The following is a 23,167-nucleotide window of genomic DNA, read 5'->3' as shown; positions in this document are numbered from 1 at the left end:
ATTCCTTCTTTATTTTCTTTATTTCAAGTCTCCTTTAGCAGCCTAATGTAGATTTATGTTACTTCGTTGCAGCTGCCCCAAAACAAAAAAGGATATGTGACATTTTATCATGCCTTTATTCTCTGATACATCTTTCTCCCGATCAAGGCAACAAGTGATTCTCTATGCAAAACTGTGGTTACACCGAGTTTCCACAGTAACTCTCAAAATGTGTAGGAAAATAGAGCAGCCGGATGACATTAAATGGTAACACCGATGCCAATGATCGTGTTTTAATTGATATGGTGAAGCCAGACCCCAAAGAACACTGAATGAATCAGCCGTCTGGTGTGGGTAGACGGTTCAAATCCACCACTGCGAGCCACGCCCCTCCTCTGTACCCCCTTTTTCCGATTGGCTACAACTGCAGTCACGTGCAATTTCCGTCCAATGAGCATGCTCGTTTTCCATATCGTGGGCGTTTCCATATGCACTCCTGCTGCTGCCGAGAACACGGAGCTAGCGTGCAGCGCTGGCCGTTAACAGTAACGACACCACGGTGAGTAAGGAAAATACACAACTTCAGCCCTTATCATGAAATGAATAAGGGACTAGATGGTCGTTGAACATCAAGAGAGCACACGAAGATAGCATACGAAGCGCGTATATTTAAATGCGTTTCAAAAATGGATGCGTTTGTCTTTGTTCGGCTAAGCTAATCTGCTAAGTGCTAACTGAGGCTGAGCGTTCACTGGGGTCTCGGACTTCTCTCCTCGACCATTTTGGTGTCTGACGGGCAAACCATCAGACATCCAAATACAGACACCCTTTTCTGTCAAGTGTTTGCACTTATATTGTATTATTCAGTTGACAAACATGGTGCGAATGTGATGATTTATGTGTTTTGTGGGCCGGCAGAGCATGCCGGCACGGCGTAGCTTTGAACGCTGGGTGAACCGTCTTATTTGTGGGGGTTGTTAGCTCGCTGTCGCCAGTAAGGCTCTCTACTGAATTAAAATGGCGTCTGTTTTTAAATTCCCCTTGATGGGGTTGTCTGGTCTGGGCCCCGTAACTGTTAGGCTACTTCATCATAGCTCACTCTTCCTCCTGAAACAAAAGTTGCGTGTGTGTATGAAGGTTTAACAGGTGTAACGGTATGTTAGCTTGTAGGTAGCTCTTTGATTAGCAGCAGCAGGTTGGCTTGGTGCGACCTTTCGGTAACTTGTCGATGTAAACATAAAAACAGGGGCCATGCTTATACTCGTTATTTGTCCTTTACTGCGGCTGTAACTAAATCATTCTTGTAATGCTGTAAAAGTCTGCGCCAGATGTGCACATATTAGTATGTGCGTAACGACGGAGTGTCACGATAAAATGAGATGTCCCACCTGCCCTCTTAACCTCACTATTTCACCCTGATCACATCATTGCATTGTAGTTAAATTAAGCACCCGTGAAGCTACTTGGGTTGACCTAACTACCCTTACTGTGTTTCACGAAGATAAGTAAAAAATAACATTTTAAGATAAAAAATGGTGGCATTTTTCTAAAGCTTTTATGCAAAGCACTTTACAGTTTTGCTTGTCATTCACTCATTCTCCCGTTCTGTGTGCTCTAATTACAATGAATGAACAACATTTCTGCCTGTTGATCAATTTAAGGTGACGTTTCATTCCTGAAGCCGGTGTTGCTGTGCCAACAGTCTTCCTTTGCCACAGCGGGCGACCACTTTCTTACACTAAGAGACAAATTAGAGAGGTTCTTGACTGCGTGAGAAGAGTTCTACCCACAGGGATACGCGTCAAACACATTTCAGATCAGCAGAACTTTGAGTAAGATATTTGTGCCTTCCATCCATCCTTTTGTGGCTCTAGCTTGGTTTTAAGTGGGCTGCAGATTTGCCCACGGTGATGTTTGTATTCTGCCTCACTATTTAAGTCGTTTAACGTTAAAATGTGTGCATGTTTCCCCCTCCTGTAGAGACGGACTGCAACATTATCATCTGCTGCCAAGAAGAACTGTTTTAACAAGGTCATTCACTGGATATAGGAGTCACCACGGCCTCCAGAGCAACAATGGTAATCATTTATCTCGTTTGAAGTAATGCATCTCTGTGTCATGTGTTTGTATGTCTGACAATGAGCAGGCAGGCAGCCAAAGTATGGGGCACACTGGCCTTTTTGTTATGTCACTGTTAACAGGACAAGTAAATGTGCCACATCTAATTAAAGTCACAGGACTTGTGCCAGCTTTTTGTTACTCCAGTCTGCCTGGGGCTTTAGGAACACATGCTGCAGCTTCCACATCAATGCTCTCCTCTCAATTGACTTTGGCCGGCTCTGCATACACTTGGCTTGTGTAATCGTGGTGTTAGAAGCTTGGCCCAGACATGAGACCTCGTTGTTCAATTTTTTCAAATTAAAGACAAGCGCGTGACATAGAAAGCAGGTCTTTTACTCTTTAGGGCCCGTGTCCACCAAAGCGTTTTTTGCCAGCTGAAAACGCCAGCAGCTCTTCCGAAAACGCCCAGCATGGAGTGCTAGCGGGCGTTTTTGAGGCGCAGCATTTTGCCTACTGCTTTGGTTGCTATGATACAAAAAATGTCAACACAGAGTAGAGTACTTGCTCTGGCCCTTGCTCTGTATGAAGGGAAGACTAGAGAGAGAGGGTGGACTTGCCGTATGTGGGTTCATGTGATCTTTTTTTATTTATTATTTTTTTTGTGGGCAAGGGACCATCTCGGCGAGTACCACCGTTTAGTCCAAGGCCTGAGGTTCGAGGAAGCCCGGTTCCAGGATAGTAACTGTTGCTACGGTGTGGTATATGTCCCGCCCCTCCTCTACTGTGATTGGACAGCTGGGTACAAAGTGACAGTGACGAGCGCAGCGTTTTTCCCAAAGTTGAACATTTTTAAATTCTCGGGCCACCTCAAAAAAATGCTCAGAGCCCAGAGCGGAAAAGACGCTCGGCGCCTCGTTACGCTCCTGCCGTTTTTACCAGCTTGGAAAAATGCGGCGCTCCCATTGCAGTGAATTGAAAATAGACGCTGGCGTCAGAAAAAACACTTTGGTGGACACAGGCCCTAAGAAATGCTTGTTCCAGGTTGACCAGGAGCCTGTCCTGTAAAAGCAGTATTAATGACGTTGATTGAATTGCATCTGAATAAAACCTGGGAACATTTTCAAATCTGTTATATGACGCTGAAAGGAAAGAGCTGCTCTGGGTTTTTAGAACGTCAAGTCATCCAGGTAACTCAGTAATCCTGCTTCCTAATTTATCAAAAGTAGATGTTGGGTTTAGCAGTGCACCATAACAGAGTTAATAACATCCCTCCTGGATGTTATTCACTGAAACTATGATGTCGATTTAGAGTATGTTTTGGTGTATAATTGGTTCTTATCAACAATAATTAAGTCTTTTGCTAATCCTGTGACAGCATAAACCATCCCTTGTATTTCTTCTTTATTAATGATCATGCGTCTTTTCACCCCTAGCCTCCCCCAATGCGCCACCGCTCCATGCGTGTCTTCATGAATGACGACCGCCATGTCATGGCCAAACACTCTGTAATCTACCCAACTCAGGAGGAACTGGAAAATGTACAGAACATGGTGTCCCACACAGAGCGGGCTCTCAAGGCGGTCTCTGACTGGCTGGATAAGCAGGAGAAGGGAACCTCCAAGTCTGACTCCGATGGCACAGACGCTGATAAGGAAAGGTGAGGCGATGTCAGGGAAGCCATTCCTCATGTTCAGCTGGTAGAAAATGAATCTGTTAGTAAGAACCACCTCTCGCATTTTGTCTGTCTTATACTTCTCCCCTGTATCTGCTGTGTCCTTTTGATAGTGAACACAAAGATCAGGCCACCCGCTCTCTGCGTGGCGTAATGAGGGTGGGCCTGGTTGCCAAGGGCTTGCTACTGAAGGGTGACCTGGACCTGGAGCTGGTGCTCCTCTGCAAGGACAAGCCTACCATCAATCTGCTGAAGAATGTGTCTGACAACCTTGTTACGCAGCTCAAGGTGAGAGCTTTGCTCAGCTAATTCAGTGCACTGAATAACGTGATAACATTTTCATCAGAGTCCAACCGATGCTGGGCTTCAGACGCCAGTACAGATATTGATATTTAAGAGTAATTAATGTAACACATTCAAATAGCTTGTAGTAATAATAATAATGACAATTACACACATAATAAATATAATTCTTTTGATATGTCAGTGTGAGGGAAATTATCATACTTTTGTCATCACAAGCGTATGTAACGTGTGTATCCACCATACAATTTGTTAGGTGTTTGAAAACTAACTACAAGTAACCCATAAGAGTTTTTCCTGGAGAGGTGTTAGACCTTTCCTGTGGATGTGTGTTCTGTGTAACAGAGGACATCTATGAATAGATGGGGCTGGCTAGTGAACCTCAATACTTTTTTCGAACAAACCAAATTGCTTCTAACGAGTATTGAGAAATGCTGTACTGGCAATTTATGATGTATTTGCCATTTTGAAAGGTTCAGCATGTAATATTTGAGGATCTATCAACGTAAATGCAATATAAGATCTATAACTATGTTTTCAGTTTGTGTAAAGACCGTACATACATACATTATGTTTTATTACCTTAGTACGAGCCATTTATTTCTACATAACCGCGGGTCCCCCCTTCTATGGACGTCGCCGCGTTGCGTAGTCATGTTTCCACAGTAGCTGAAAACGGACAAACAGCACTATGGAGCGCGTTTCATCACTACATTCTTCTTGTTCTACTTCTGGTAGAATTCAGGCAGTGCAGACACTCATCACTATGTTGAATACGTACATTAGAAGCCGTAATACTATACTGCTGAGGTCTGCAAATAAGTTTTTCAATGGAGAATTATTTTTAACCATTAGATTGTGAATGAGAATATAAGCCTTTAAAATTGACTTGCTTTGACATGATGTTCGGTTAGCTTAGTTGGTAAGGTGCAGGACTTGCAACCCATGGGTTGAGTGTTTGATCCCACCTCGGGACAACTTTGTTTTTTCCTCTCTCTTCAACAAATGGATTCTGCAGCGAATGTTTCTCAGATTACGGCATGTGCTGCACTGTTTTTAATTCGGTGTTTGATCCGCATCCATCAACCTACGGAAGCTTTTGCTATTCCCCAGTATCTCCAGGCAGAGGACATTTAGGGTAATCCCTTTTCCTGATGGCTCTTTCAGAGGTGTGCCAAGCAGGCTACAGACTTTATTTTTTTTTTTTTTTTTTTTTTTTTTTGTCGTTAAGAAAAAAAAAAAGAAGTAAAAGCTCAGTTCAACTCCAAATACAGCATTGCAGTAAACAAGCTTCTCACGCTTTTATTTTATAGGCAAAACCCTTGAAGAGGAAGTGATTATGTGAGTAACTGTTGCGGTCATGACATTTCAGCACCGCTATCAAAGTATGTATTTATTTATTTTTTGTTTTGTTTTTCCTGCTATCTAAGCACCATAATCTGGCTGCGAGCCAGATATTATTGTTGGCAGGCAGTTTTGGCGATAGTCCATAATCACATAGAGAATGAATGCGTTTCCCTTGTCAATGTTTTTATTAACTTAATGCATTATGTGGTTTATAATGGACTGTGTTGCAGAAACAGTGACCACGTAACATACTCATTTTCCATGTTATGTCAGTGGCCAAGTTGCATTAACATATGGTTTTACTGAAAAATTTTGAAAATACAATTTCTTAATAAATATACCTAAAGAAACCTAATTTCTTCACTGGCTACTCTCTGCCCTGAAGAGACACTTTTGTGCTGTTTCAGCCACCGTAGCTATCCTACTCTCTTCGACGGGGTAGGGGGCAGTGGTAGACTGGACCGATGGATACAATTCACAACCCTCACCACAAGATGCCACTAAATCTTACACACTGAACCTTTAAAGATCTGTGTGACGCCTGGACTCGAGTGGTGTATGGTGTTACGAGGAGTGACAACATGTAACTGTGATGAGATGAGGCATGACTCTGAGACAGGATAAAGACGCACTGCTCTGAGGCATCACTCACTCATTATGGCGTTCATGCACTGATGAATGTAAGCTGCTGTGAGTCCATCTGTAAGTGCTGAATGAAGCTACTGAAAGTCGTTGCTTCAGTTGTTTATTTTGACAGAATTTCCACCACAATGACTTGTCGTTTCGATATCTAAGGAGTGAGGGTGCTTTCACACCTAATAGTTTGGTTCATTTGGTCTGGACCATGGGGGAAAATTATTCATTGTGTCACATTTTAGGTCTGGTTCATATTCACACACTGACTTTTTACAAACAAACAGAGGTGTAAGCAACAAGTTATAGACTGACAGGTTACTGGTTGATTGGACAGTTTTGGCGATTGACATCATTCATCATCAGGGCCCACGTGCGGAAATCAAATTCCGGCGAAATTGCAGCACTTTAATGCTTCTGATGTGTATATTTATGTTCTTTATTGTCACAAAGCGCTCACAAAGAAACAACACATTATGAACATTATTAGTATTAGACAGGGTTTTTCCTTTTTCAAAATGAAGCGGATGTGGCACCATCGTAATCATTAATTGTAATTATAACTATGAAGAAAATGACAATTATCACATTAAAGCATATTTTAGTGGCCTAAAGGATAAGGCATCAGCCTCCAGAGTTGGGGTAATTTTATTTTACTTCCTTATTTAAATTATTTTCAGTATGTAGCAGCCATTTCTCAGATGTAGGTATTGTTTGTAGAGGGGAAAAATACAGATCACGCTTGTCTGGACGCTCATAACATGTCCGTGTCCTGACTCTGTAAAGGTACAAGAGTATAAGCTATTATTTCCCTGACCTCTGAGAAAATGTAACTGAAGCAGAGGCTTCCTCAAAATCCTATGTAACATGCCTTTTGTAACATTCTTGTGGTATGATTAGGGATGAAACGATTACCGGTTTAACAGTAAACCATGGTAAAATTCCTGACTGTTATTATTACCGTACACATTTTAATTACCATGGTAACCGGGTACGGTTAACCGCGCTATTATACGTCTCCCAGAAGCAGGCGCGCATGCGCAGAATGCAACGTGGGTTTGTTTGGGTCAATGACAACATGGCGGAAGACGCGCCGCTGAGATTTTTCAGTCACTCTGAAGTCTGGTCGTATTTTAGTTTTTATGAGAGCGCTGAGGGAAACTTGATTGAAGAAAATAACCTTATAGTGAACGCAGGGTGAGTTAACTTTTAGCTTTGGGTTGTCTGTCAGACTTGCTAACAGCGTGTAAACTGAAGCTCTGTGTTGCTGCTCTTGTAAAAACGCTACACGTTGTTCTGCTGCTGTGTGCATTGTGTGTCGGCAGAGTCTATTCGTCCACTGCACATGATAACAAGTTACACAGTTTAGTTAACCAACCAGCATATCTAGAAACGCTACAGACTCCCCTGTATTTATGACAGTTGTCGGGCTCATTGCAGTTACTATCACTGCCTTCTCAAGACTTGTTTTCATGTAATTGTCCACGGGGTCATTGTATTACCTATAGACCTATAATATAAAATATACAATCTTGATAATGCACACTTGGGTGATTATCATATGTTTACAAAAGGTATTTGCTGTTTAATTTTTTATGCAAACAAAATGGCAATTTGTAGTTTTCAATATACAACTTGTGTATCAGTACATTTTAATATTTTTTGGCACATTTTTACAGTACCGTGATAATACTGATAACCGTGATCATTTTGGTAACCATCATCATGATATGAAAAGCCACTTCTAAGTCTTATCAGTTTCCACAACATGGGTATTGTAATGAATTAATATTAATGTTCTACAAGTGTTTGTTTGATAAAGTGGGAATAAAGTTGATTATTTTTTAAACTACTTTATTGCTGCCATTTACCAAACTCTCATCCTTACTGGATTCAAAACAGATTTTATTTTGTCAACGTCAGTGTTGGACCTTGAAACCATGAAGGGCATTTTTACTACAGTTGGTTTAAGGCCAAACAATTAGTCAATTATTTAGATTATAATTGTCTGATCTTCATCAGAAGCACTGTTAAGCAAGTCAGCGGGGGCCTCGTTTTTCCTTGGATTCAACCCTTTGCTCTTTCTCAGGCGACAGAAGACAAGTATGTGGTGACGCAGAACATTCGTGAGGCCAGTATCGTCATCAAGAACACCAAGGAGCCCCCTCTCACCCTCACCATTCACCTGACCTCCCCTTTGGTCCGTGAGGAGATAGAGAGGGCTGCTTCTGGAGGTAAGCCCCTACACGAGTGCCTCAGCGTTTTTTAGTGCCGCCCTTCCTCCAGCAGGGAGGCCAGGCAGGCTAGACAGATATTGTTTATTGGGCCTTCAATGGAGCTAGGGGACAAGAATGCACTATCACATAATGAAACTGCGCTATAGTTATAGCTCTAGACACTCTCGTAGTTCCATGTAATGTAATTGTACATTTTTGATGGCCCAATATACAGTATAGGGCAGGTACTTTACTGACTGCTGAAGACATGGATTTCTCTTCCCCCTTAATTATCAAGGTCACCAACGAAATGAAGGCTTACTGAGAATTTAACCAAATACAAAAACAGACCACTTTGTTTGCATGTGTTTTATCATTGATGATGAACAGTTTGCATTGCAGCAAAAATGAGTAGCAAAACATGTGGTGAAACTGTCCTTGGTTGTTAGACCCAACAGTGGGCTATTGACTGTCTCTGATGTTCCGTAGCAGGGAAGGCTCGGGGTTACAGATAACGACGAGCGACACTTGGAATCTGCTTGTATGTCCCACCACCATGAAAATCCAGATAATCGGCCCCAGTTGTTAGGTAGTGAAAGACATTGTGCAATATGTATGTAATAATTAAGTTTAATTATAGCTGTAAGATTTCCAGCAGTTTCTTTTTGAGAGCACTCACGCACAACAGTATTGAGGATCTCAGTTTTAGCTGGTGTTGAACCTCAGCCTTATCTGTAGCCCCGTGCTAACAGCGATGCCCAGTTTGGGTCTTTTTTTTATTTTTATTTTTTAAAGCCATCAGTTTTGCTGCAGTGTGGACTTGTTTTGATACCCACTTCTTGTGCATCTGATAACTTCTGCCTGTGGTTCCAATTCTGATTCTCTCTGTCAAGCCTTCTAGTTTGTCAATTTTTAGGGACGCTGGACCTTTGACCAACTGGCCGCTCTCTGTCTCGGAAGGGGCAAAGTGCAGTGTACCCAGTATATGGGCAAAGGGGAGGGGCTCTACCTCCTGTTAACGCCAGAAAAGAAAAGCAGACCTTTTTTTTTTTGTTTGTTTTTAAGCACTGAAGCAAGCATGGAGAAACAACCTCCCATTTGATACAACCAATTATCCCTTAATAAATGCACTTTGTTTTGTTAATGCCAGGGATTTTTAAAAAATATTTTTATTTGAATTAATTCAAGTTATTACCCACGTCGTTCTGGTGGGTTTTAAGTCTAATAATTGTGTGCCGGGCCGTGCAAAACCATATTATCTTTGGAGGTTGAGAGCGTTTGGTGGTTCTGCAGTGGAGGGGTCCCCCTCCCCTTCCCCCTCCTGCCTGTGGTTTGGGATGGCTGCCTGTGTACCCCCTGGCCGGCTGACAGAACTCCCCTTGGTCAAACTGTACCTTGTCTTCTTATTCCACCTGCCAATAGACTCGCTTTCAGTCAACGATCCCCCGGATGTTCTGGACAGGCAGAAATGCCTAACTGCCTTGGCGTCTCTCCGCCACGCTAAGTGGTTCCAGGTTTGGATCTTGTCTTAATTTTCTCTAAAACAGAAGTAGTTTTGAGTTTGGTTTTATGCTGTATGTTCTTTTGTCTTTTATTTGGGCGTTTCATGTCTTATTTTTTTATTTATTTACTCTTTTGAAGTGGACTTCTGTAGTTTATACTTGATGATCTGGGTGTTTGTTTCGTAGGAAACCTTTGTCATTACAGTGTTGCAGAGTTGCTTTGCTCACTTAACAGGTTCTACTGCAGTGCCATTTTTTTTTAAAAATATGTTCAATGCTGCTTTTTAGTCCCAGAGTACCTTAGTCTCCCTCACAGCTCCTTAACTCAATCAGCAAAAAAAATCTGCTACTAATACACCATGTATCCAGGTGCAATATTTCTCTTAATGTCAGTGTTGGTGTGAGTGAGTTGTTGTTGTTGTTATTTTTACATTTATGCAAGCTACTTGTAGAGCACTTTCTGTCTGCCCCATTCCGTAGTTTTGAAGAGAAACTGTTTTTTGTAGTTAGTGTTAATAATAATTCATGATAATATCGTTGCCTGTGTCATTTTTCGGCTTTCACACTGTAACAATCAGTGCTCCATCTCTGCAGCTTTTGTAGAGTATGTGGCCTCAACCTTTCCTGCTCTCTGGCTGTTTCTGTTACTCTGCGTGCCACAAAATCAACAGGAATATTGCACCTTGAGTAATTTCTTTTGACTGACTCTGACCCTATTCAATGACAATGCACATCTTTTTTTTTTTTTTTAAATAGCTCACATGGTTCTCACATTGAAGCTGTTATTAAGTTTGAGTTGGCTTTATTTACACTTTTCTTCCTGAACTTAATCCACGAGCATGTTTTATTTCCCCCCACAAACCACAATGTTTTATGTCTGATAACTATCCCATCAATCATGTTGGCTATTGACCTACAGCCAAGACGCTGAATGATCATAATTAGTCTTCCAACATAGTGATCATGCATTATTCTATCATCCAGTATTTCCAGACATTTTCATAATGACAAAGTTAAGCTGTTCTAGTCTGTGTGGCTTCATTATTATTTACTTTAGTACTTTTGTCTGGATGTTTATGTTGCATTACGCCTCACTTAGTCTTCCTCTTTGACTAAGGCTGCTTGTCCTCCTCGTGCCCCTCCTCCCCCCCCCCTCCCTGCTTGTGTCCCCAGGCCAGAGCCAATGGGCTGCGCTCCTGTGTCATCGTCATCCGGATCCTAAGGGACCTCTGCGCTCGCGTCCCCACATGGGCCCCGCTCCGTGGCTGGGTGAGTAAAAGCTTCCTCCTGTGCAGCCTCAATATATCAAAGTCTTTATAAGGCTCTGTTGATTGTGGCTTCTGAAAACTGTTAAATATGTATGTATAAATAAGCTGGCTGCTCAAATCCACAAAGTCTTTTCTTTTTGTCCAAGCTGTGTTTGCCTTGATACAAAAAAGCAAGACACCCCCATCACGGTTGTTAAATTGCAATCTAACGCAGTGACCTAAAATCTCTCTGTGTTAGCGGCCAAGCTTAAAAATAGCATCCTCAAAGAGTCTCCCTCCCTCTCCTGCTTTGCAGCCACTGGAGCTGATCTGTGAGAAAGCCATTGGCACAGGGAACCGGCCCATGGGGGCAGGAGAAGCTCTGCGGAGAGTTTTAGAGTGTCTGGCTTCAGGAATCCTCATGGCAGGTGTGTATGTGGGGTCTCTCCTCCGGATGAGTTCCAACTGAACTTTTTCTTTTCAAGTGTTGAGCTTGTTTTGATTTCCTTACATTGCAGATGGTGCTGGAATCTCTGATCCATGTGAGAAGGAGCCCACAGATGCTATTGGCCACTTGGACCACCAGCAGAGAGAAGACATCACAGCAAGTGCACAAGTGAGAAAGATGAAATAGTTTGTGTGTATTCACATCCCATTTTGTGAATGTGCAATTCACACTGGTTCTCGTTTGTTTAGCATGCCTTAAGGCTGTCTGCTTTCGGACAGCTTCACAAAGTGCTTGGAATGGATCCCCTCCCCTCAAAGATGCCCAAGAAGCCTCGTAGTGAGACTCCTATTGATTACACAGGTAAACCAGGCTAGCTTACCTGTGAGATTTAAATAACCCACAGTAGAGGCTGTGGGTTATTTTTTTTGTTTGTTTCTGATTTATGGTATAGATGCAACGCAATAAGGAGCCTTTTATGTTTTGTATGACACACTTTTGTGTGTGTTTGTGTTGCAGTGCAAATCCCACCCAGTACAGCGTACGCCCCACCAATGAAAAGGCCCATTGAGGAAGAGGAGGGAATTGATGACAAGAGTCCAAATAAGAAAAAGAAAAAGCTGCAGAAGAAGTGTAAGTTTTAGCTTGTGTATTTGTTGAAAGGAACTTAAAACACAGGCTATCTATCATTCCTACAGTAAAATTAACCTTAGAATGGGCTTTTTGGTAAACAAGAAATACTGTGATTAAAGGATTAGTCTGTCAATCGGTGAACAATTTTGATCATCAGTTAATAATTTTAAATAAATAAAAAATAATAAATTATTATTTGCAACCCCTAAAGATGTAAAGTCAGTTTCTTACTGTATGTCACACTCTTGCACCAGCTCCAGAGGAGAAGGCTGAGCCTCCCCAGGCTATGAACGCTCTGATGAGGCTCAATCAGCTGAAGCCAGGTCTCCAGTACAAACTGATATCTCAGACCGGCCCAGTTCATGTTCCTGTCTTCACTATGGCTGTAGAAGTGGACGGCAAGAACTTTGAGGCTTCTGGTCCATCCAAACGCACTGCCAAGCTGCACGTAGCTGTAAAGGTGAGCACAGCACAGGGAACATGAACAGCAAGCACAAACAATACATTTTCATATCCCACCATCTTTTCGTTTTGTTGTTTAAACAATGGATCTGTGTGGACAATTGCAGGTACTCCAGGACATGGGCCTGCCCACAGGAGTGGAAGTAAAGACTGAGTCGGTGAAATCAGAGGAGGCGGAGGCAGCTGTCACTGTGGAGGAATTTAAGCCAGTAGTAACGCCCATTGAAACTACCACTGCTGCCACAGGAACAGCCAATGTGGACACTACTGATGCTGTAGAGGTACAACGCTGCTCCGTGTGTCAGCAAGGGACAATTGTGGAAATGAAGATGGCCTTTTCTTTTCCTTCCTGGGCTCTTTATTTTAATGGTCATCTCTCTTTCCTCTCAGGCTGCTCGCCAACAGGGACCAATCCTCACCAAACACGGCAAGAACCCCGTGATGGAGCTGAACGAGAAGCGCCGTGGCCTGAAGTATGAGCTCATCTCAGAGACTGGCGGCAGCCACGACAAACGCTTTGTCATGGAGGTGGAGATTGACGGTCAGAAGTTTCAGGGGACAGGTTCCAATAAGAAGGTGGCGAAGGCTTACGCTGCACTGGCGGCCCTGGAGCGGCTCTTCCCTGAAGGCTCTTTGGCTGAGGCTGCTAAAAAGAAAAAGGGGCCGCCCATGGTAAGCACAATAAAATCTAAATTTTAAATTCAGACTTAAATCAAAGTATTTTAGATCATTTTTCTGTAAATCCCTAATTACAGAAAAATGATCTAAAATAATTTGATCATTGTTCTTCATTTCACAATGTTTCTACAGTTTTAAAGTTTTTAAGAGGTTTTTAAATTACTTAATTAAACCAACTAAATATTAAAATGAACTTTTTCTAAGATATTTAAACACCAGATTCTCTGCAGCAGTCAGCAAGTTGTGGATTTGGAAAGACGGTAACGGTGGAGAACAGTAGAATTTATTGAGTATATAATGTAGTATAGAGCCAGACCATAAATACATCTAAACCGACACACAATAATTTATAGAAACCAAATTTTAGAAAAGTACATGCAGATGCAGCAAATAGGTGAGAGGAAACAGTAAGTAGAAAACTGTACAATACTTTGAAATTAGAAAGCTGTATACAGTAAGCAGCAATACCCTTGGCCTGTGTGTGTGTGTGTGTGTGTGTGTGTGTGTGGATATCTTGAGATGTAGATAGATATATTATACATACATGTTAAATGTAGTGTATGCACATATAATATACTGTATAATAAATGTAAAATATATTCAAATAAAAAATAATTAATAAATGCTATAAAAAAATTCTAAAGAATAAAATGGTTTAGATAAATTAATTGCAATAAATGCTGAATGTGTCAAATGTGATGTAAACAAAATTTTTGTCAAAATGTTCAATAAACACTTGAAATGTTCTGATTTGTGTGTCAGGCTTTAGATAATTAAATGATGATCCTCCTGGAGAGAGAAGTTGCTGTTCAGCATTGATGGAAAGAACAAATAAAATGTTTTTTTCCCCTCCAGCACACTCCAGGCTTCGGCATGATGGGAGCCCCTGGAGTTGGAGACGCAGCTGTTCCCCGGGGCAGAGGGAGAGGAGGACGAGGTCGTGGAAGGGGCCGGGGCTTCAATAATGGAGGAGGCTACGGCCAAGGAGGTAAAACACGCTCTTTTTTTTTACTGCAGCAGACCTACTGTTAAAAATTTAGTAGACATGATTGAGAGGTCAAATCACTGTTACATCTGTCCTCCCAGGTGGCTTCGGAACATATGGTTACGGGAACAGTGCTAACTCCGGATACAGTGAGTATTCATTTCAACCATTCTAGTCCTGGTTTGACTGGATCTGTACTGTTTGTCTGGGCTTCACGTAGGCTTTCATTCACCATGTGAGAAATCCAAACAAATGGCTCAGCCAGTGTGTCAGCACAGATGTTGTTGTGTTCTGGGCCAGGATCGTGCATCCGGCCAGGACTGTGGAGGAAAGAAACAGCTTTTACTACTTCTTACCTGTGTTATAACCTCCTAACCAGGAAATATAGCCTATTTATAGTAAAGTGTTTCACTCCAGAGCAAATGGACCAAACGACACCATATGACCTGTTGGGATGTTCCCTGTTCAATGCTTTTACATTTCTCTGCTTTAAGCCACAGGATTGAATCCATTTTTGACAAGCCCCCTCTTATGAGAACCCCTTTCTTCCCTCTGGCAGCCTGTTCAGAGGACTGACCTACCTGAGCGTGACAGGAGCAGAGAAATCTAAAAAATACAAAAAACCCAACAACTCAAGTTTGACCGCAATCTGACCAAATGAGTTATTCAACTGCCACTTTTATGGCAGAAAAATCCAAAGAAATCTAATTTTGATTATTTTTTTTTTCCCCCTTCTCTGCCCTGTCTCACTCTTTAGGTGACTTTGTCTCAGACTGCTATGGCTACCACGAGTTTGCGACATAGATCCTCCCCCAGTCTTAGAAAATCAAAAACAGTCCTGTAGAGAGGATAAAAATGGACAAAATACTCGGTAGTGTTCCAGCAGCATCATGAACTCCCTTCACCACCAAGTCCGCAACCCTGGGAATACAGTGACAACAACCCCTCCGCACTGTCTTGCCAATCCACTTGTCATGTCCTGACACCTTGGGGAGATGATCTGCCACTGCATGCATGTAGCCATAAACAAGGCACCATCTGTTCTCTCAACTTGCTGTGGATGTACCTGAACACCCGGACCTCCCCAAACTGCAGGGCTGATTTTATTATACGTTGCCTCCGTGTGTCGGACTGGGGAAAGGGCTTAGTTTTCTGTTCGTTTGGATCATGATTAAGTGAAGGCCTGTGTGAACTGGACTTGGACTGCGGCAGCCTGGTCTCTCTCCCTGTCTCCATACTATTTACATAGATAAGAATACTGTTTTTACTTCATTTGAATGCCTCTCTGTCACTTCTAATCATGATTAAGCTGTTTTCTCTTTTTTGCTTTTGAGAAATTGTTAATGTTGAATCTGCTGTTTGTGTCATATCAGCAACACTGTTTAGTCATGGCTACACTGAATGCATGATGGTCTTACTTTGGAAGTGTTTGGTAATTGCAGTATCCCATCTGTAACCGCATTAAGCATTGATGAACTGAGGCACTAAGTTTGCACACAGACTGGCTGAATTAGAAAATTGGATGTATGTTGGATGTGACTTCTTGCTCTAGCTGTTTTTATATGCATTTGTTTTTTTAATAAATGTGACATCACCATTCATTGCTGTGTTAATTTAATTTCTGAGTGCACAGATCCTATATGCAAGCAATAGCTGTTAAAATTTGTTTAAACAAGTTATGCCCATTTTAAGACTGTGAAATGCTGTTACTTCCTAGGTTACTACAACAATGGTGGTACAAATGGAGGAGCCGGGGCATCAAGCAGCCCATCAGGTGGCCCTCCAGCCAGCACAGCACCTGGATCAGCACAGGGCTCCTATGGTTCATACTACCAGAATGAGGGAACCTTCACAGCCACTTCTGCTGCCAAACCCCCCAAAAAGAAACCCCCCATGCACAAGGGAGGGAAGTCACCGTTTCCAGGTCCCCCGGGGGCGAACACTGGATCTGCAGGGGGGTACCAGCCCAGCAGCACGCCAGGGCAGGGCTCCTATAACCAGTATGGCCAGGGCTATGGGCAGGGAAAGAAGAGTTTCAACCAAAACCAGGGGGGGACAGGCGGATACTCGTACAGCACTGCCTACCCCAGCCAGGTGACGGGGGGTGCTGGAGGAGGCCAAGACTACAGTTATGAAGGTGAGTTAAGAGATTTTTAAAAGGAAATTCAAAAATGTTCCAACTTTTCATGGGATCCAACAATGACATTTGTGACCCAAAAGGTCAACTTCAGTTTGAAAACCCCTTTAATGGCCATTATTAAACACCATAACTCAGGAACAGATGGGGAGATGGTGACCACATTTCACAGTTTGATGGACACTGAATAGTTGACACTTTAGACTATGTTTGAAGTTTTGTCAGGACATAAGATTTTGTGAAATGTTATTCAACCAAAAATTCCTTCCCTTTAAGCATCATTGTAACTGGAACAATTATTGTGTAATACTGTGTTATCAGAGAAACTCTCATGTCGTTGCTATCCTACTCCAGACAGACATGGATATAAAGCGAAACTTGATTGATTCCCGGAGGCATACAACCTCAAACAGGAATTCTAGTTACTTTATTGTCTTTAGGGTATTTGCTTCACTAAGTGTCACATACTTTCCCTGTAGGTTTCAACAACCAATCCAGTTTCAACACGCAGGGAGGAGGAGCAGGAGGAGCAGGAGCCAACCAGGGCTTTGGCACCAACCACACTCAGTACCACAATCCAGTGGGTTACGGCAGGGGGGACAGCAGCATGAACTACCAGTACAGATAGACTGTAACCCTCCGTCTGTGAATCATTGGTCGCCCTGCATCAGTGTCTCAAGCCTTCTCCAAAGAAAGTGATTGACGGCTTGCCTGTGCTCTCTGCCTTTTCCATGTCTGCTTCTTATGTACTGTTGGGTTTAAATGTGGCAAATATGGGCACAAACTGAGATGTCTGGACTGTTTATGTTTTGGCTGAGTTAAGTGGGCTGTTTCAGTGGTCTGGTCAGTGCTTAGTCTTGTGTTTTTAGGTTAATTTTATTTGTAATCTCTGCTGCCAGTCCTCATCACTAAATATGAAGGCTGATGCTACAAGTTACTCATTCACTAGCTCTGACTTTGTTTCCTTTCTTATAAAGAGATGTGTGGTGACCGCATTTTTTCTCTCTCATGTGAAACTAGTAAAATCTTGTAGTTTAAAACTACAGAGGTGGTTGTATTTTCTGTAACAGTTCAATAGGCCCGACTAGCTTGTTCTTTTCTGCATTGCTTGTAATTTTGGCTTATTTTGTAATAGTGTAATAGTTATTTTAATAAATGGTTTTTGAGATTACTGGAAAATTCTTAAATCCACGTCTGCTCAATGTAGCTTTTTGATTGGGTGGAATTTGTTCCTATTAATGTATAACAAACTGTTTGTATTAATAAATCATTTTTATTTTGAATAGGTCTTAAGTTTCAACAGAAATTACTATGTATTTTGTAATATTGATATTAAATGGGAAATTCATGACCTATTAATTACTTAATGACCTGATTATGACTTGACCTGACTTTATTATTAACATGACTGCAATTTTTCACAACTTGGCAACCCAAATCCTCTTTAATTTCATTAATGGCTCATAACTGATCTATAAAGCATTGGTGAGGAATTTTTAAGCATTAAAAAAGCCATTTGTTGCAACTTATATAGATAATTTATAAAGGTTGTCTTAAGAGAAAAGGTGTCATTTATTCCTAAAGATATGAAAATATCTTTCTGGGATTCAGGGGCTCTGTATATTTGTAATAGGATATGGTTCAAATAGTTACCTTTTAAGGTACATGGTTTATTGAATTTGGATTCATACAGAAATGAAATCAATAAAGTCAGTGTATTTGCCATTATTAGATTAGGCGCTTTTCCTGTAATTTGCATTTCTGAATAAAAATGTTGCCAGTTCAATTTAAAGATTAGAAATGTACATCTGAAAAAACTAATTTTTATTATATTCCATGATACCAAAAGTACAGTTTCCAGTGGTGGAATGTAACTAAGTACATTTACTTTAAGTGCAATTGTGAGGAACTTGTATTTTACTTGAGTATTTCCATTTTATGCTACGTTATACCCCACTGCATCTCGGAGGCAAACCTTTTTACTCCAGTACAATTAACTGCAGATTCAGATTAATACTAAATATACAATCAACTAATAAATGATGGCCTCTTATTATAAATATACATAAATATAGTATTTAAAAGTAGCCATATTTTATGAACTGCCACATCAATGACTATTACATATTAAGTTTTGAATACCAATTATCAATTAATATAATACTCTGAAAAGGGCCATTCTGCCAAATGAATATTTTTTTAATTTTTCAAATGCAGTACTGTTACTTGTAACCGAGTATTTCTAAACTGGTATTGCTATTTTTACTTAACTAAAAGAAATTAATACTTCTTCCACCACTGCTTGTTTCTAAAATAATATTAAAAGGGCATTACAAAAACAATTTAACAACAGTACTTACGGTAACGTATGTCCTCATTTTTGACGTCTCGCTATCCGAAGACATTCGGTCTTTGGGAACCCGATGTCACATCCGGTCTCTTTTGGGCTTCACAGGGCTGCAGCATGGCGGATACCGGTGTGGCGGAGACGCTCCTACTGCGGGTTGAGAGAGTGGACGATGGCGTGGACAGCCTGGAAGTGGCGACCAGCCTCGGGGTGGACCACCAGGTCATCGTCGGTGCCGTGAAGAGTCTGCAGGCTCTCGGCGACGTGAGTTTCCCGGGCAGAATGGCAGCGGAAGTCAGACCCTCAACCTTGTTCGTTTAGTGTGGCTGATGCAATAAGGACTAAATAAATAATTTCAATGAGAAACGAAAGCTGTTTGGGCAGACAGTACAACACACATTCATTAAAGAGCAACACAGTCCATTTAGTTATCCTGTTAGGACAAATAATTATACTGTTGAATCCAAACTCAAGCGAGCTGACCGTCGTGTTTGTTCCCTGCTGCCCAGTTAATCTCGGCCGAGCAGCGCTCGTCCAAGAGCTGGGAGCTGACGGAGGAGGGCACGGAGATAGCCGAGCAGGGCAGCCACGAAGCCCGGGTCTTCAGCTCCATCCCGCTGGAGGGTCTGCCTCAGAGCGAGCTCATGGTGAGTGCCATAAGTGGACCACAGTGGGAGGCACCACACGCACATACATCACCTGCAGGACTGAAACTGAAAAAGACATGTTGTGTGTTTGGTAGCATTTAATGTTGATTGGTTTTGCATATTTAAAAAAAAAAAAAACAATACAGAGTGAGGTAATCAATCTTTACCAGATTTTAACTATCACCTGAATCTGGACACATTATATTTTGAAAACCGAATTTTGCACGAATCCATGCACTAAGGTAACCAGATTTCTGAAATGGGACATTTTTGGATTGGTGTTCAGGAAAATATAATGTTATATTATATATGAAATAAAAAGAGGTGGTGGTGGCGCATAGATAAGATGCTTGCCTTTGGTGTGGGTTCAATTCCCACTGTGAGACATCCACCGTTGTGTCCCTGAGCAAGACACTTAACCCCTAGTTGCTCCAGAGGTCTGACATGTATAGCAATTGTAAGTCGCTTTGGATAAAAGTATCAGCTAAATAAATGGTAAATGGAAATAAAAAAGGGGGATGATTTCGGTTTTTTAATCTGTCAAATATAACTCTTCTGAATGAAATCAAAGAAACTACCTTTCAGTCAATACGTAGAGGCTGCAATCGCTTTCTGTCAAGTAGAATACTGCATTTTATCTGTGTGTTTGGCCATTTAAAGGTATTTTAAGAGGTAAAAAGTAGTAGGTGAGTTATAATCTGTAAAATATAACCCTCATGAATATAATCAAGTCATTTCAGAGCAGAAATAACTTTTCAGTCAATAGAGGCTGCAGTCACTTTCTGGCAAGTCCAATACTGCATTACATAGATTGTATTAAAGGTATTTCAACAGGTAAAAAGGACTGGTGATAACATAAGTTAAATAACGTAGGGTTATAAGGATGATCGCAAAAGAGATCATATCTTTATTTTATATATAACTCGGCTGTAAGTCATGTTAATAATTATAGACTACATTCCATTTTCCAAATATAAACAAGGATATTAGACATAGGCCTATCAAACACATCTTCCATCGTCAACAACGGGCTTCTATTATTGCCTATCATCACGTAAATGTCATGCCTGAATAAGTTATAAACTGCCAACACTTATTGGCCACAACTGTGATTATTCCGTTAAAAGAAATGTTAAAGTATCACAAAGACATACCTTTGCTATTACCACGGACATAAAGTGGTATTTATTTGCACGTTATGTCTGTTTGACCCTGATAAAAGCAGCTAAAGATGTAAAGAGACTGGGAGATAAAGCTGTAACATGCTGCAGTTTTAAGCGATCACTTTTCGGCACGACACCTGTATGATCTGCTGTCCAGTCTTTCTGCCTACGTAAAATCTGATTTCAGGTCTGTTAACATTATAGATATCAACTTTTTGCATTTGGGGCGCCCCTAGTGGCAGAAGATCCCAGCACTGCTCAGCCTTGTGCTGCAAGTTGGCTGAAATAGCAAGTTTTAATTTTATGTAAAAGACACAAAAGTATGTACAAATTCAGAACGGATTGAAATTCCTTTGATAATTTTAGATCAGCGAAGTCTGTAGATGATCCTGCTGAAGTTTTGTGACGATTGGCCTAAAGTTTTTGTCAGAGTTTGACATTTTTAAAGCAGAAGACCACTGGAATGAAGATGAATTGAGAGATTAAAATCAAACTGTTTCTGAGATTATTATTAATTATATAAGTCAATGAGTTTAATTCTATGGAGCTGCGTAGTTGGTAGGTACAGTTTTTGCTGCACAATCACATTTAGCGAAGGAGAGGAGGAAGACCTGGATCCATAATAATGGATGTGGGAGTGTATCTCGTAAATTTAAAAGTTGATCCACGGAAAATTAATTGACAACTATTAATACTGTTAAAAAATACAAAAAATGTTTTTTGTAAGGTGAAAAACCAAGAATACTATTGAAACCATTGTGGAGGTGGCTTGTGGTTTCCTAATTAATGTTATGATAGTGAGAAGAAGTGCTAAAAACAGAGGTGAAACAATTTTTTTTACATTTACAAGTTTTAACTTTTAATACCAAGTTCAAATTTTTACAATGTGTGTGTTCATTATAAGCTGTATTACTCCATGTAAGTTACACCAAGTGTCTTTCCTGTATGGTTGACTGTGATGTTTGTGTCCCAGACTGTGTTTACTTTGTATGTAACACAGAATGGACTGCACATACTGTTGTAATTCTACATTTTTAATATTTCAAGCTACACTTTTGTACCTCTGTGTTTGTCCCTTTGCAGAAGTTGTCCTTTGGGAAGATCGGCTTCAGCAAGGCCATGTCCAACAAGTGGATCAGGGTGGACAAGACACACGAAGGCGGCCCGAGGATATTCAAGACTGTACGTGTGAAGTTTACATCGAGCTGTTGCCTCCTGTGGTCGGGGGGTTATGTTCTAAATAAGGTGTGCACGTGTTATGTGTCGGCCCCCAGGTGGAGAGCATCGAAGACCAGGTCAGAGAGAAGCTGCTTCTGGTACAGAAAGGCAACACCTCTCAGCTGGAGGAGAAAGAAAAGAATGAGCTGAAGAAGAGGAAACTGCTCTCTGAAGTGTAAGTCCCACGCGGATTGTGTACATTTGTCTACCAGCAGGTGGCAGTAGAGGCTTTGGGTGGTTGTACCACAAGCCGGCAAGAGGTCGGGATTATAATTGAAATTGGGATTCAGTTCCTAACAACAGTTTCACTGAAGGAGAGAAGATTGTAATTGTTTTGATGCATCCTGCTCCTGCTGCCAGCCTCTGTTATGTAATTGCTTATAAGTTTGCCAGAAACGTGGGATTGTGTCTTGGCTTCCTGCCAGTGCTGTGTCTGACCAGCATTTCATCAAATGCTGGCATATGCTTTGTTGTGTACTCTACTCAAATAGTTTTATTGTTCCAGTAGAGAACAATGCTGCTGTCGGCCCAAAAAGGATTGGGTAAATGCCGGTTCTGTAATTACATTTTTAAAATATCACAACAGGTTTGAAACAGTCCCTTGTGGAAAATTGGGGAAAAGTTCATCTTCCAGAATTTAATTCAAAAAGTGAAACTTTCAAATATTCCAGATTCATTACACACAAAGTGAAATATTTCAAGCAGCTAAAGCAAAACTCCAGTATCTCATAAGTATTAGAATTTTACAATAAAGAATGTCGACCTGAGAAGAGCTCTATTAAGCTAATTCACTCAAAACTCTACACAAGGTTTAATTTGGCTAAACCATGTCAACTTCTTCACCCATTTACTTTAGTTGTTCAGATAATAAAAAAAACTGTATTGAATATAATTTGCAGATAAAACAATGCATATTATGTGGGGAGAAGAAGACTTTACCACACTTAAAAAAGCAATCTCTCATAAACTGGGAGCCAGACGAGAGATGTACTGAGCTGATAACTAAGCATCTGTCTACTGAGGGAAGATACTAAGCAAAAAAAAACAGGCCTTCAATCAAGTTTAAGTAACCAAATGTTTTTCAATGTCTAAATCCTCACTAAAACACACGTGGTCTATGGTTCACGTGTACACTTCACATCACTGATGTTTCAGTCCCACTACCCCTCTGTAAGCATTTTATAAACAAAAATAGTAGACACACTGTACTGCATTTCAGTACAGCACCACTAAACACTACCATACATGTGAACAATCTCTGTGTAATATAAATGTCTGTTATATTCATACAGGTCATCACTTCTATCATTTAGCCTCTCATAGAATCTTTATGGTTGGTTGAAGTACTTTTTGTTTTATGTGTTTAGGACGGTGAAGTCGTACTGGATCGCTAAGGGCGCCTCTTTCAGCACCACCGTCACCAAACAAGAGACAGAGCTCACCCCAGAGATGATTGCCAGGTGGGTGCAGTCGCTACTTATTTAGTCTAATT

General features: G+C 41.1%; 2 protein-coding genes across 4 annotated transcripts in view; both read left to right on the top strand.

The window, feature by feature from the left end:
* Positions 1 to 438: 438 nt before the first annotated feature.
* Positions 439 to 17,471, top strand: ilf3b (interleukin enhancer binding factor 3b). 3 transcript variants are annotated; one of them, XM_046072076.1, is made up of 19 exons: positions 463 to 538; positions 1,641 to 1,811; positions 1,960 to 2,057; positions 3,474 to 3,697; positions 3,826 to 4,000; positions 8,085 to 8,229; positions 9,634 to 9,725; positions 10,887 to 10,982; positions 11,277 to 11,388; positions 11,479 to 11,576; positions 11,657 to 11,768; positions 11,925 to 12,038; positions 12,293 to 12,498; positions 12,608 to 12,781; positions 12,891 to 13,172; positions 14,034 to 14,166; positions 14,265 to 14,312; positions 15,881 to 16,300; positions 16,780 to 17,471. In XM_046072076.1, the coding sequence occupies exons 3-19, from the start codon at positions 2,055 to 2,057 to the stop codon at positions 16,926 to 16,928; spliced, it is 2,583 nt and encodes an 860-aa protein (XP_045928032.1). In that variant the 5' UTR covers positions 463 to 538; positions 1,641 to 1,811; positions 1,960 to 2,054; the 3' UTR covers positions 16,929 to 17,471. The 3 variants fall into 3 exon arrangements, with proteins under 3 accessions (XP_045928040.1, XP_045928032.1, XP_045928047.1); XM_046072084.1 differs by lacking the exon at positions 1,641 to 1,811 and having other exon boundaries at positions 439 to 538; XM_046072091.1 differs by lacking the exons at positions 15,881 to 16,300; positions 16,780 to 17,471 and adding an exon at positions 14,921 to 15,764.
* A 1,243-nt stretch (positions 17,472 to 18,714) lies between these two features.
* The window catches only part of farsa (phenylalanyl-tRNA synthetase subunit alpha), a 13,873-nt gene continuing 9,420 nt past the window's right edge, over positions 18,715 to 23,167 (top strand). The window contains exons 1-5 of the mRNA XM_046072104.1: positions 18,715 to 18,911; positions 19,157 to 19,294; positions 21,541 to 21,639; positions 21,732 to 21,850; positions 23,043 to 23,135. Of these exons, the coding sequence (XP_045928060.1) occupies positions 18,765 to 18,911; positions 19,157 to 19,294; positions 21,541 to 21,639; positions 21,732 to 21,850; positions 23,043 to 23,135 (596 nt within the window). The 5' untranslated portion in view covers positions 18,715 to 18,764. The remainder of the gene's footprint in view (positions 18,912 to 19,156; positions 19,295 to 21,540; positions 21,640 to 21,731; positions 21,851 to 23,042; positions 23,136 to 23,167) is intronic.

The sequence above is a fragment of the Micropterus dolomieu genome, linkage group LG02 (assembly GCF_021292245.1).
Source record: "Micropterus dolomieu isolate WLL.071019.BEF.003 ecotype Adirondacks linkage group LG02, ASM2129224v1, whole genome shotgun sequence".
Lineage (NCBI taxonomy): Eukaryota > Metazoa > Chordata > Actinopteri > Centrarchiformes > Centrarchidae > Micropterus > Micropterus dolomieu.
This window is presented reverse-complemented; position numbering and strand designations above follow the sequence as displayed.